The sequence below is a fragment of the Fukomys damarensis genome, unplaced genomic scaffold, assembly GCF_012274545.1.
Source record: "Fukomys damarensis isolate Sample0158 unplaced genomic scaffold, DMR_v1.0_HiC HiC_scaffold_39, whole genome shotgun sequence".
NCBI classification, from domain to species: Eukaryota; Metazoa; Chordata; class Mammalia; order Rodentia; family Bathyergidae; genus Fukomys; species Fukomys damarensis.
In genome coordinates this window covers 26,414,424-26,429,065 of record NW_022900951.1, presented here as the reverse complement: position 1 = coordinate 26,429,065, position 14,642 = coordinate 26,414,424, and the positions used below count along the sequence as shown (strand labels likewise).

The 14,642-nt window shown below is 35.1% G+C and overlaps 1 protein-coding gene across 7 annotated transcripts in view; it reads left to right on the top strand.

Moving 5' to 3' along the window:
* Positions 1-14,155, top strand: part of Tab3 (TGF-beta activated kinase 1 (MAP3K7) binding protein 3) — a 62,293-nt gene extending 48,138 nt beyond the window's left edge. For 6 of the 7 annotated variants that reach the window (XM_010608502.2, XM_010608505.2, XM_010608504.2 and 3 more), the window contains 3 exons: positions 2,063-2,146; positions 6,769-6,870; positions 10,052-14,155. In XM_010608502.2, the coding sequence (XP_010606804.1) occupies positions 2,063-2,146; positions 6,769-6,870; positions 10,052-10,200 (335 nt within the window). In that variant the 3' untranslated portion in view covers positions 10,201-14,155. The remainder of the gene's footprint in view (positions 1-2,062; positions 2,147-6,768; positions 6,871-10,051) is intronic. The other variant, XM_010608508.2, reaches the window with a different exon arrangement.
* Positions 14,156-14,642: the final 487 nt, after the last annotated feature.

Here is a 14,642-nt window from a genome sequence, read left to right as displayed (position 1 = left end):
ATTCTGTACTTGGTGTCCTTTCTCCATTCAAAGGAAATAAAAATAAGATTACCAGAAAAGAAAAGCAATTCCTAATGTATATATATTTCCAAGTGATGTTTTTGTTGATTTTATTCCTCTAGAATTCCTAGGGATCATGGCTCTTATTAATAATAGCAAACCAGGTCCTGTTGCCTGTTTTTGTAAATAAAACTTTTAAGTGAAATGCTAGTCAGGCCCCTCCGTTTACATGTTGTCTGTAGTTGCTTTTGTGCTTGAAGGACACAGTTGCATGCTTGCAGCAGAGATTGTATTACAGGCCCACAAAGTCTGAAATATTTATTATCTGGCCCTTGACAGAGTTTCCTGACCTCTGCTTTAGGTCACCATGGCCGTGGTTTAGGTAAGACAATATGGAATTTCACTCAAAGAAAAAGTCTCTTACTATTTTGTTACATTAATATTGGTGTGTAATTTTTTAATTCTGTATTTTAATCAGCTCCCTTTACTATTCTTAATTATGACAGGTAAGAGAGCTCCTACAGTATTTTCAGTATATAATACAATGTCTCATTGCCATTTATAGGCAAGATTAAATAGAAAAGATATGGAACTGTCTCAATAACAGGAAAATTTCAATGTGTATGTTGAGCTATCTAGCCAAGTACCTTTAAATGTATTTTCAGAAGCTTAGTCACAGTATAGCCTACTAGCTTTAAGCAGTAAAAGAATTACTACACAAGTGGGGATTATATAAACCATTGCTACTGTATTACAGAAGATTGCATCAATTTTTTTTTTTACTTGTATGATCTTTGGAGCAAAACAAGAGACACTAATCAAACATTTGGTTAAGATATTTATAGTAAGCCTTCAGGGATCTAGAAATTAAAACATCAGCTATAACTTAAGTAATTGAAGAAACAGATTAAAACAAAAAACCTAATTAATGTATCAAGTAGCATTATGGCTTATATGAGCTATCATAGGAATTATTTTCAGAAAATTCTCTTAATAAAACATTTGTAATTGCAAAGAGCTGTGTTTTGAGTTTGCACTGGGCAATGACCTTTCAATGAACTTTTTTTGATAGTGAAGCATTTTATATACTATTTTATACTAAATTGTACGTCTCCATACTCCAGAAATCTTTATACACTAAGTTTCCAACCTAAACTTCATTTTTAGGAGGCAGCATTTAGATGAAAAGCAGCTTAATTGTTGGTTTTGATAGGGAAAATATGTGTTAGGAAGAAAAATCTAGAAATATAGTTAAACTGTTGGTACCATATAGCATCCTCTAAACAAGCACAGGCACAATTACAAAGCTTTGCTAGAATTGTGTAGAACAGAAAGCTAGGCTCACAGAAGTGAAGGTAAGACCCACAAGTGTCACCATATCACAACAGACCTCAGAGGAGTCACAGTAGGAGATAATGGTAGAAATACAGACACTAGACCAGGGAGTGAACATTTTAAAAGATGTGATAATTTTGTGGCAAAACTACATTTTCAGGGACCATCCTATCTATTCTGGAATCAGAAACATGTCTTGTATCATTGGCAAGTCTGTTAACATCATTTAACAAGGAATTTAAGATTCTCCTTTTTCTTGAAAATAGGAATCCATGAACTGCTACTTTACATTTATCCAGGTTGCTTAGATATCTCAAAATATAACTTGATTAATCTTTATATATTGTGCTTCTTCCATAAATGAGTTTATAATAGGTAAAATTTTAAAGTAAATTAGGAAAGGGAGCTTTCACTGTCTTCTTATAGTTTGTTCAGCCATTCTTTCATTTCTCTTCATCTACCTCATCAAATGGCCCACATGCTTAATTTTGCCTAAGGGGACTAGTCTGTCTGTGCATTATCTGAGGGAATATTTCTATCTGAGGGAATATTGCTAATTGTAAAGACTGGTGTAGTTTTCCTGGCTCTTTTCCAAAACACTGTTTCATTTGGAGGAGGATCAGGATAATATGTTTGAAACTCTGAGAAACATTTCCTTTCATACATGTTTTATTTATGTATTTTCTTTTTGAGAGAGAGTCCTAAATGCTTGGTAATTTTTTTGTAGGAAACTTTGATCCAAAAGCTATGAATAATTTTTATGACAACATAGAACCTGGCCCAATTGTACCACCAAAACCATCTAAAAAAGGTGAGTAGAGACATGCTGCAAACATAGAATTAAAAAGCAAAATTCTCTGGGACTCCATATAAGTATTTGAAGAAATGTCCATTTGAGATGTTCATTAACTTATTCAACATAAAGTTACCATATTAATGTTATTGTGGTGATAAGGAAATGTCTCCAAACTTCTAGAAAACACTAATAACTCAGAATTACTGTCAGAGTTAATTCTATGGGATATAATTTATTTAAAAAGAAGTTGAAACAGTGTATTATATAGTTAATGTGAGTTTACTCAGCACTGTTCAAACTGGTTCTTATAAAACAATGAAAATTGAGAATTTTGAAGGTCTGATATTAGAATTGAAAATTAGATCTGTGGTATGCAGCAAAGGAGTCCATACTCTAAAAGATTAACCTAGCAATTAGATAGGGACTTAGGTGTTTTGTGTTTTCTCATTGACAAAAATCTCTCATAACAGATTTGGAGGAATTATTTTCAGATGCTTGTTACAAAGAAGTAATTTGGCCGGGGATTTAGCTCAGTGGTTCGGTGGCCTGCCTTGCAAGCACAAGGACCTAAGTTCAATCCCTGGTACCAAAACACAAACAAACAAACAAAAAGAAGTAATTTGAAGGCATAAATCTATTTCCGTGTTTTTATGGACCAAAGTTTAATTGTCATTGTTTTCAATTAAACTGAAATGTTGACTCACTGAATATAGGTTAACACTTTCTGCCTAACAGCCCATGTTGTTTTACAATTCGCAGGATTGAACTAAAGTATGTATCTCCTACTTTAATGCTTTTTGCTTTAAGAAACTCAAGATAGTTTAATAATGAGGACACATTGTATAGTGCTGAATGCATTTCTTAAAAAGTCACCCAAGGGTGCAACATTTTAAAATCTGATCAGACTTACTAAGTAGAGAATGTATAAATTCCATCTAAATAATATTTCTTCACCTACTTACATTAAATTTTGGTTGAACAGTTTTCCATGTATACTCAGTAGAATGTTTTTGTATCTCATTATGAGTTCTAACAGAATCTGTTCTTTTTATTCTTTACTACTACCGTGGGTATTTCATCAGATCCACATTTGAAATAACCAATGATTTCTAAAAATGGTACAGAGAAACATCTTAGTGGGTGTGTCAAACCTGGCACCATACAAACATTATATGTAGTTTCACCTAAAAGTTACTGGGTTGTACAGAGACAGGTATCACTTTAGCCTTTGGGTTTAGAAACTTGATTTTGCCTTAGTGTCCACTAAAGAATTATCACTTACTAGAAATCTAGCAGATGAACTTCATTTAACTGATTCAAGGGCTGTCATGGAAGAATTGTTCTATTTAAGGAAGCACATTAACAGTTGTTACCCTAAGAACAGTGGACGTCACTGATGAGAAATGGTGGACAGTGCGTCCTCCGTGTGGCACTTCATTAGCACCAACTCTGAGGTGCGGTCTAAGGGACCCATGCAAAGACACCACTATTACTTTCAAAGTTTTAGAAATATCTCCCAGGAGTTGGGGACAAAGCCAGATATCTCTGGGCAAGGCCAAGTTCTTTATAACAGTTAAACTTATGCTTTGATTATAATTTATAAAAGCTTTAAATGTTCATAGAAGACAAAAAGATATAAAATTGGCGATCTAAGATGAAAACTAAATAAAAAAGCAAATATAATGATATAGAAAAAAAGAGAAACAATACAAGTTACCAACTAGATACCTATTCTTCCAAGATTTCTATGTAGATATAATAATAGTTATAGCCCCTGGTAGGCCTTTTGAAATTGATTGATTCTAAAATGAAACTGCAAAACCACAAACCAGCTTCAGGACTTATTATAAAGCTACAGTAATCAGTGTAATACTGGCATAGGAAAAAAATCAATGGAATAAAAGAGTCCAAATGCAGATTCCCACTCACCTTGTTGGTTGACTTTTAATAGGAGCACACAACTGATGGAAATAGGAAAGTCTTCAACAAGTAGGGCTGGAAAAATGATATTCATATGGGGGAAAATACCAAATTTTTATCTGCCTCTCATATAAAAATTTGAGTAGTACTCACTTCAGCAGCACATATGCTAAAAATTTGAGTTATTATATACTTAAGTAAAAAACCATAGAGCAGACCAGGTATTTAGCTCATTGCACCTGCCTCACAAGTACAAGGTCCTGAGTTCTATTCCCCGGTACAAAAAAAAAAAACAAACAAAGATTCCAGAAAAACAGAATAGTTTTGCAACTTAGATATACATTAAAGTTTTAGACAGGACTATATATATAAACACACTTGAGCAGACACTTTACCAAGGAATATGCATAGAATGAAAGACCATTCAAAAAGAAATAAAATTTCTTAAGGTAATGGGATGGCTACTGGGAGCCCAGATAGAGTTGTGGTTTTCTAGCAGTGGTGGTGTTAATATGACATTCTTCTGTCTCTGGGTTCAACACCATGTATTTGAGGTGGGAGGTTCCTGTTAAACACACTTGAGCAGACACTTTACCAAGGAATATGCATAGAATGAAAGACCATTCAAAAAGAAATAAAATTTCTTAAGGTAATGGGATGGCTACTGGGAGCCCAGATAGAGTTGTGGTTTTCTAGCAGTGGTGGTGTTAATATGACATTCTTCTGTCTCTGGGTTCAACACCATGTATTTGAGGTGGGAGGTTCCTGTTTGCTATCCTACTTGGCTAGAATTTTGTAAGGCTTATTACATTAATATTCCATGATGTAGTCTCATTAATATCAAGCTTTTGCTCTGAAGTACTTTTGTATTAAAGTCTCTTTTCCATGGCTCATTTAATTCAAATAAAATTTGCTAAAGCCATTATTGTATGGTCCCTCAGAGTTAATTGTATTGGGTCCAGCTACTACCAGTTTCTTAAAATATGTATTAAATGTTTAATATCTAGATCAATTAGATAGATGCGCCTACAGAGCAAATACACCTTATCCCAAGCAGTTTGTTCTCTGCATGTATGCATTGTTAATAAAAGGTAAACTAATAAGCTGTTTAAAACAAATTCTATTTAAACAGCAAAACTTAGTTGAACTTTAATTTTATAATATGTATTGTTGGTTAGAATATAAAATGGTACTCTTATTTACTGAATAGATTTTAAACCTCTACTTTTTTCTGTTAAGTTTTTTAGACAATAACCTGACTAAATTGATTAATTTGGGGAGAAGCCATTTCATCACAGAATTATAAAAAGCTACTTAGTTTTATGAAGTCAAAGTTATTTTGTTCAGTACTTGCATATTCTCACTTTGTTTTTTCTAAAAGTACACTAACAACATCCCCCCGCAAAAAAAAACAACCAGTAAAATGCTAATAACCGGTAGAACCGGTTTGAATGTCTTATAGTACAGATACATACTAGAAATCTAAAAATCTAGGTTGTAAGTGTAGCAATCAGAGAATGACAGAAAAGACGGAAGGAGGGAGAAAACTTTGTGGATTGAACTTTGCAGTGAAGCAATACTGTGTGCGTGCACATGTGGGCATGTGCTCCTTGGATGACTCAGCACATCCCCTGTTCCCTCCTTGGAAACTCACAGGGTGACAAGAGCCCTGGTCCTGGTCTTCTTGGCCACCCGGCCCTGTTTAGATCTAATCTGTGCACCAGGGAAGGTGATAGGTTCAAATATTTATCTTTGAATTTACAAGGTTTTTGTTAAGAGTCAGTGAGATGAAGCTATATGATACCATGGAAGTATTTCAGAAGTGGAAGAAATAGAACTTTACCTTATTCTTTGGATCCTAAGGAGATGTTTACTCTGCTCTTGTTTACTCTGATAATAGGGTGTTTAAGTGCCTAAGCTGCCATGCTTACAATTGTGGAGCAGTGATTTCTAAAAGTGGGTTGTACTAGGGGATTTCATATAGGCTTAGAACAGATCAGCAAATGCGAGATCTTTCTTTTGCTCCTAAGGGCAAATAACATGGAGTCTGCCACTGTTCACTTAATATAAAATGTTGCTTGCTAATCTACAAATTCATAGAAACAGTATTTTAGCATGATACTGGGGTGCCTATAGTTTTTGTCCATGTTGCAAAGGGTCTGCCAGGCTTTGGCACACATACGTAATTGGAATTTATGAAATCATTTGGCAGGACTTGTCAGGAATAGTAGTATTTTGAATTGGTACATTCCAAGTACTATTCTTTTTGCTTATTAATTATAAAATTTGTAGTTGTATTTTATCACTATTATTTGTAGTGGTTATCCTTTTTTTACCCTGTAATTGTTTACCTGTTGCTTAATCAGACAATCACTGAAGTATAATCTCCCAAATTTGGCTTTCACATTGACATTAATTGCTATCACTGAGTTTGTATCCTTGTTCCACTGAGAAGTGGGAATCTGGGGAAAGACAGGGCATTTGTTTCAAGTAATTGAAGAGGATGGAAGAAGTTTAAAGAACCCCTGCTTTGCATGGGTTGTAAATGTGGCATTACGTGTAGCACTTGCCCTTACATTGGAATCTAGGATAACATGAATTAATAAGAGTAAGTGCACTCAGCTGTTTAGGTTACATGAGCTGTCCTTGTGATCCTGTTCCATCTTGCTGAAGAATGACTTGATCCCTTCTTACTGGCTTTGCTTCTTCTTATGCAGACTCCTCAGACCCCTGCACAATTGAGAGAAAAGCCCGAAGAATTAGCGTGACCTCCAAAGTACAGGCAGATGTCCATGACACCCAGGCAGCAGCTGCAGATGGTTTGTACTCGTGTGTCCAGAGATCGTGCAGAATGTCCAAAAACACATCAGACCTTGATTTTTTTACTTTTCAGAAATTATTCTCGGGGCCGGGGATTTAGCTCAGTGGTGCTACTGCCTACCTCACAAACACAAGGTCCTGAGTTCAAACCCTGGTACCCCCCTCCAAAAAAAAGTAATTATTATCTATACTGAGTTTCTAAGACACTCCTGCCCAATGAAAATGTAAGCCACATATATAATTCAGAATATTTAGTAACCATATCAGAAAGGTGAAATTGTGTTGCATATTTTACACATGTATAGGTACATCTCAGTTTGGTCTGACATTTATTTCAAATGCTCAGCCACCAAAATTGTCAGATCAGTTCTAAGGAAAGAGTAATATTAAGAGTAAAGACCAAATAATTTTAAAATGACTTGGAAACTCTGGATTTTACAAACTTCTCACTGAAGTTTTATACTGCTTCTTCAGCTTTATCCTGACATTCAGTTTAAATGAAGTTTCTTAAAAATTAATGTTTGAACTTGTGCAGGTATTCTACTAATTTTTAAAAAAATGTATTAGTACATTTTTACAGTGCATCATGATTACATTCATCATGGGGAGTTGGTACATGTACGTAACACATCTTAATTATTTTTCATTCCATGCTCCTTCCAACTTTTGGTCCCTTTCTCATTTGCTAAAGTGTGATTTCCAGTTTTTTCCTTCAGTTCTTTCTTTTCATCCCCTTTCACTTCCTACTCCTCTTGTTCCACTCTCCATTTCAAACTGGTCTTCCTGCTTCCTATAATTTCTTATTTTGTTCATTTATATTTTGAGTTTCGCACATACGAGAAATCATGCAATATTTAAGCTTGTGTGTTTTATGTCACTTAATGTTATGGTTTCAAAGTGCATCCATTTACCTAGAGATATCTCAAGTTTATCCTTTTTGGCAGAGTAGTACTTTGTTGTGTATGAATACCACATTTTCTTTAAGAATGTATAAAGAATATTTTATGACTAATTGATGATCCCATCCTAAGAACTAATATATGAGTAAGATATACTTCAGACAGTTTAAAAAAAAACCTTCCTCCTTTACCATTTGCATACTTGCCATTCGGGGGCAAAAAAATGGAATTTTTCATTTATCTAGAAACTTCTGTAGAAAATACTTAAATTTTAAAAATACTTAGTTGTATACTTGGGAGGCTTTTTCATTTTCATGGGAAATTTAACCTATTACAATTAATCCATTTGAAAATAATTTGAAATATTATTTTATTTTCTTTCTAAGTGTGCCATAAAAAAGAAAAGATTGCATATGTATTAATCAGATGTGAACAGACATCTTAAAATAACACTTCTCTGGAGAAATGAGCAGTTTCTTTAAAAAATAATTCTAAACTTAGGTATCTTTTTAAAAAAATGTTCTGGCAGGTTACATCAGAATGATTATTCCAAATTAAATTGTCATGGTATTAAACAGGTAGGAGTCCCAAGATATCTTGAGTGAGTTATGTTTAAAAATTTAGGAAAAAAATAGTACTTTGAAAAACATTTTCATTGTAAACATATGTATTTCCATCATCTAAAGTTGAAGGCTACATTTGGGATTAACATAGAAAGACGGGGTAGTGGCTGACAGTTTAGTATCTTTTCTTCCTCTGTAGTGAATATTATTTCATGAAATAAAAAGTTTTTTGTGTGTGTCTTTTAAAATTCTGGAAGCTGATATAAAGTTGCTAGCCAGCTATAGCCATTTTTCAAAGCTGTCCTTCCCTATCTTGGGAAAGAAGAAAATTGAATTTTGAGAGCCTGTTTTTCCAAAACCAGCAGTAATAATGTGTAATTTTTAATTAGGTTTTCGGGCATATTGTTCTTTTAAAAGAAAGGCTGCTATATGAAAGAGGACCTTTTCTGGAAATGGCATAGTAAACATTTTTCCCGTAACAGAACACTTCAACAATGTGCTTTCTTCTTCCATACAAGACAAAAAAGAAGACTGTACTAAATCTATGTTTTGGAGTCATAACGCGAAAGACAGAGCTGGGTGATCATGGCCAGTGAAAGCCTAACTCCTGTTTGTAGTGACAGGAATAGGCTAAAGAACCAGTCATTTTCTGTCATATTGTAAGACTAAGATCACCTTCCCGCTTATCAGGAGGTAAGGTTCAGGGTCTAAACCTCAGTTCTCTTTACCTGTTAGGGAATGTTTAGACCAGCCATTTGTCACGAAAAACAAACTGACAAACCAAAAGTCAGCTAGTTAATTTTCAGTGGAAGATGTGATTGGCCCCAAACAGTATCTGACAAAGCTTCCCCACATCTGTTTCTTTTCTCTATTTAGAAAGATTGCTTACCTTAGATCTTAATCTCATTTCCAACAAGTGAGGGTTTCCAGTGTTCTATAGGTGGATGTGCTTGGCCTCCTGACCCTGCCCAGATTCCAGGGTGAGTTCCAACTGAAGATCTTTAGACCCCACTCTCAACAGGGACCATTCCTAAAAGGGAGGATTTATAAATTAACTCTATTGTACACAAGGCCAGAGGATTTGAAAGGAATACAAGGGGCATGTGTATGTGTTTTAAATTTTGGAAATCAACAACAGGTTGCTAGCCAGTTATAGAACATTTTTATCCCTGTAAGGTAGGGAGGAATCAGAAAGAATGAATTTTAGTTTTATGAAAACTTAAGTGTATAGGGTATCATTCTCTTTTCACTATTCTGGGGAAAACTGTTATGAACCATTCCTGCCATTTATAAACTGTTAGTATAAAACATGCAAAATGTTGGAGCTTAAGGCCTTGAGGAAAAAGGTACACAGTTTTTGAGTTGTTTTCTCTGGTATGGATAGTACATAGAGACAAAGTTAAAGTAGGCTGAAGTGGTCTGAGAAAACTTGTGGAGATAGAATTGACATGCTATAAAACTTTAGAGACTTCCTATGAATTAGGAAGACCATCTATTCTGGACTTCTTATAGCAAAGAAAAAAAAAGCAAACCCTTGAAAACAAACCTTCTGTTCAGTTACACTTTTCCAACAGGTATGTTTACTAATTGGCTTACACGTTAGATAAAGCAGAAAATTACCCCGCTCACTTTTAGGGGTAGTTTTTTGTTTGGATTATACTCAGAAAATTTTTCATCTGTTTTCTCCTCTTCTTTCCTTTAATCCTCACTTCCCTCAGACCATCTATCTGGCTCCAAACCTAGTCCCCGGACACAATCCCGAGATGAAGACTATGAAGGGGCTCCATGGAATTGTGACAGCTGCACCTTTCTCAACCACCCAGCACTGAATCGCTGTGAGCAGTGTGAGATGCCACGGTACACTTGAATTCTGAAGAGCTTGCCCCGGGTTGAAAGGGAAACTTGAAGCACCCACCAGAAGCAAAGGAAACCTCGGAATCTCTTCATCTGCCCAGCCCTGTCATTTCTGACTCCATGGCGGAGGAGGAATGGCACCGCAGCCACTGTGCTCACACAGGAAAGATGGGAGGTCTTTCTGTTTCCTTAACTCATTTCAGAGTGAGAGGTGGAAAGGGATACTTGAAACCGGGAAAGGACTCGCTCCTGAAAGAATGTACACAGAGAAGTCAAAAGAGTTCTTCTGTGGAATCCCAGTCATTAAAGTTACTGCTGAGTGGCCCTTATTTTTTAAAGTTGGACTTTGAATCATGGTAAGAAATGTTACAGTTTATGCAGGCAAACTGTGAATTCCAGAGCAGACTAATGTGATCACATCTCTCTGGGAAACCAAGGCTCCCTTGTGCTTCTTCCTGCTGCTTCCTATAAAGAGAAGGATGGGAAAAAGCACCCCAAATACATTTTTTGACAAAATAATAAGGGAATTTGTGATTGCTGCTTTTTTCAGGGGTAGTTTCAAATACACATACACACAGCTATTTTAAAATGTGATTTGTAGCAGTCAGGAATGAGGCGGATCATGCCCTTTGTTGGAAAATACAATCAAAGGCAGTAAGATCCCTTTGGTTTGCACAGTGATTCATTAACCTGTATCAACACTGGTAACTAAGACCTAATTATGCCACATAAGAAATACATTTTTAAGTTACTATATGCTTTCATTAGGCCCTTGGTTTTAAAAGTAACCCTCACAAAGTATGATTTTATAAATGACATTCTCATAAAACTGCACTTTGCCAATAGCACAGTGAATGTATGCCAAATATGAGTCCATTCCAGAATTCATTTGGAAAGCCTGAGCTCAGCTGTGGTTAAGAAATGTTTGTAGTCCATCAGGCTGTGCCCCCCACTTCTAATTTGTGACAAATTCATGATGTTTACAGCGTAGATAATAATACCTTGTGCCATAATCCTAATTTAGCTGAAAAAAATATTAACTGTTCAGTGAAGATTTATTTGCACATGTTTATAAAAACGTGAGGGAAAATGTAGTTGGCCAATATCATGAAGTTGTACACTGCATTATTTGGGGAGCAAGAGAGGTCTATCAAGAATCAATGGGCAGGGGCTACATCAGCAGTAGAGTGCTTGCGTAGCCTGCACAAAGCTAGGCTTGATCTTCAGTCCCCCTGCCCACATACACAACAAAGATGCATACTGAGAATTTGAAATATTTTAAGTTGAATGTAACCATTCTCAGAAAACATTGAATTTGTCCAGAAAATTCGGGCAATAATAAAGCACTATGGAACAACTTAGTGTGACTCACTAGGGTGCATCACTGAAACATTAGTAACATTCAGATAAGCGCAGTTCAGAAATTGGATTTTGGATCCCACCTCCCCTATTTTGGTGAAGATGAACAGTAATAAAGGTGGTAGGTTTTCCCATCTGAAGGGTTTTGGCTGAGTTATAACCTTAGGCATACAAGTGCCCCCCCCATACACACTCACTTTTTGCTGTCATTGTATTCTAAGTTAGTGGGAAAATCTGGCAAACAAATCCAGGAAAAACAAGCTGCACTTAATAGCATAATGAAACCAAAGGCATAACTCATAGTTTTCCATTTAAATCATAATTTCACACACTGCCTACAGCTTTGAAAACATTTTTTCATATATGGACTAACTCCCCAAAATATATCCACTTGTTTCCCAAGGTAAGCATGGTTATATAATTATACTGATAAAACAACTTTTAATACAATAACTGTGGCAAAACTGTGAAAATAATGCTGAGAAAGCAGAGGGGCTTAAAAGCACGAGCAGTGATCAAAGGATTTTGTAACACTGGTCTCTGTCAGTCTCTTAAAATAACACAGTCTAATAGTCCTGTTCTGTAAGATGCCTTTGCCTTTGTGTGGTTTCATATCTTGTTAGTGATGGTCAGCCCCACTTGGTGTTAAACAGTTTAGGGGAAAAATATATACGTACATATGTATACTGCTTGGTGTTTTAGCTGAAAAGGTTTACCAGTGTTCATAGTGATAGGCTGAAGTGGTGGCAGTTAACTTGGCAGTTGTCAGTTGAAAATGAAAGTAGCATGTCTGAAAACAGTCTGATACAGTGCTTTATTAAAACCATGTAGATGTCTTTAAAACTTGCATGAAAATACACCAGGGTTAATAAACTTATCATACAGGAGATGCATGGTTTCAGTCCTTTGATGATATATCCAGTCAATCATTGCTTTCACTGCCAGGAAAAATGAGTAAACACTGTTTGCTAGGTGTGATGGGTGGGGTATGAAACATCAAGGATAGATATGGAGGAAGTTTTGTACACCTTTTCAGTTGTGCACAAGTTTAATATTCCAACATAGGCTATATTCAGTTTTAAAAAGTGAGCAAAAAATAATTTGACACTGATAAATTTGATACATTTAACTGTGTCCCATATAGACTGCTTCTTGCCCATGACCAGAGTTTTAGTAAGAATTCGCCCAACTTTCAAGGTGCTTTTTAAAAAGGATCTCCTAGTTAGTTTGGTGTGCATAAACATAGGCCTGTGTGGTAGGGTATAATGGGGTGATGCTTGGCTGCTGGGGTGCCTGTATTTTGGATCAACTGGTGCACTCCTTCTTGATTGTTATAAGAGGCCTACGTTTCTTAAAATACACTTGGTTTGATGTACCTGGTAACATACAGACCTGACTCTATGTTTTACATTACATGATTTCACTGTTTATTGTAAGCTGGGTTTTTAGAAAGCATGTTTGCCATTTTGTGTAAGTACATTGCCCCTTAAATTTTGGAGTTCTTAAAAAGTTTAAAGTGGTAACAAGGAGCCAGAATCTTTCTAAGCATTGTAAAATGTATTGAATTAATATTGATCTAGTTTGGGAGAGAGTAGAGGCAAGGGGGTTTTAAAGAAACAAATGTGTTGTAAAAATGTAGTTTTAGAACATTAATGATGGTGGGGAAAGTGTTGCTAATTTGTCTTATTTCCCTGGAAGAAATGGGAAGTGTGATAAGCAGTTTAATTTTTAAGGAGCTGGTCTCAATTTTAGTACTTTTTAATTCTAAAAGAAATCAATGTTTCCTTAAATTTTGTCATTGCTTTGTCACAATTATTTAGGGTTCATATCCTTTCTGTGGCAACTCAATTTTATATAGTCTTTTAAAAGATAACTGTAATGTCTTTCTGACAGTATAAACAAAAAGCAAGAATATAAAGCATAGAATTGTCCTTTTAAAATATCCATGATGTATCCTGGAATGTGAAAATGTCCCTTTATTGTTAAAAATTGAATTATTTTAATATTGTACCATTGTTAGACCTTGAATAAGTCTATGTTACGGTGTGTGTTTGTATATCTTTAGAGAAAGGAAAACAACAACTGAAATGTTCCTTTAAAAAAAATCAGAATATATCGGGCACTGTCTGTGTTGCACCACTACTGTATCCTTTTGAAAGAATTAACAGTATTTTCCTATTGTGATGTTTTCATATTCACCAGACATTTCTTCTGTATTATTTGCATCCCCAAATATTTAATACAAGTAGATTTTGCATGGCTTGGGCATTCAGAGATTAATAGAATGACAACTCAGTTTTAATTTCTAAAGCCATGAAAGGTTGCTTTGAGACTGAACAATTCTGAATTCTTATTTATAATGACAACCAATGTCCATGTTTCTCTCCCTACTGTAAAAGAATTGATCAGTTTCTTCATTAAAGCAGTAAGAACTTATTAAATCATGTAAATATCATGTTTCTTTCAGATTTCTGTGTATGCTGTGAATGAAATTATTTTGAGATGAAATTGTACAAAGGCATTTTGAAAGGCTATGCATGCATCGTACCTCCAAACATTACATATTCAGAAAGTCAAAGATTCCTGCAAAATAAATTAATAAACTAAAACACTACATTTTGCATCTTTTCTGTGTAGTTAGAAATAATTTACAGTATCAAATTAGCTGTAGTCCCAAATATATTTCTGGATTCACAAACCTAATATCTTGCTTTATTAGAAGATGTGGTAATGTTAGCATTTTTTAAGTGCACCTTACTCTGACTTGAAAATTAGTTGTAAGTGTGAGTTCTGTATGAAAATTGGAATATGTACATTTTTCATTCCACTAAACATATTTATAAATGAATAAGTTTTAAAATCTTTGTCATGTGTTAATTTTTCAAAGGCAAAAAGGCCTTAAAGCCCTGGCACTAATCTTGCCTAGTGTCTACAGAAACTTTCCAAACTTTTACACAGAAGTCACCATAGATGAATTATACTAGGTAACCTTTTCTGTGATTAAATACATTTAAATCACTTCTACTCGTTTCAACAGAAAAATGGTATACCATGCACTTACTATCCAGCCTTCAAAATTGTATTACCAGTACTTCA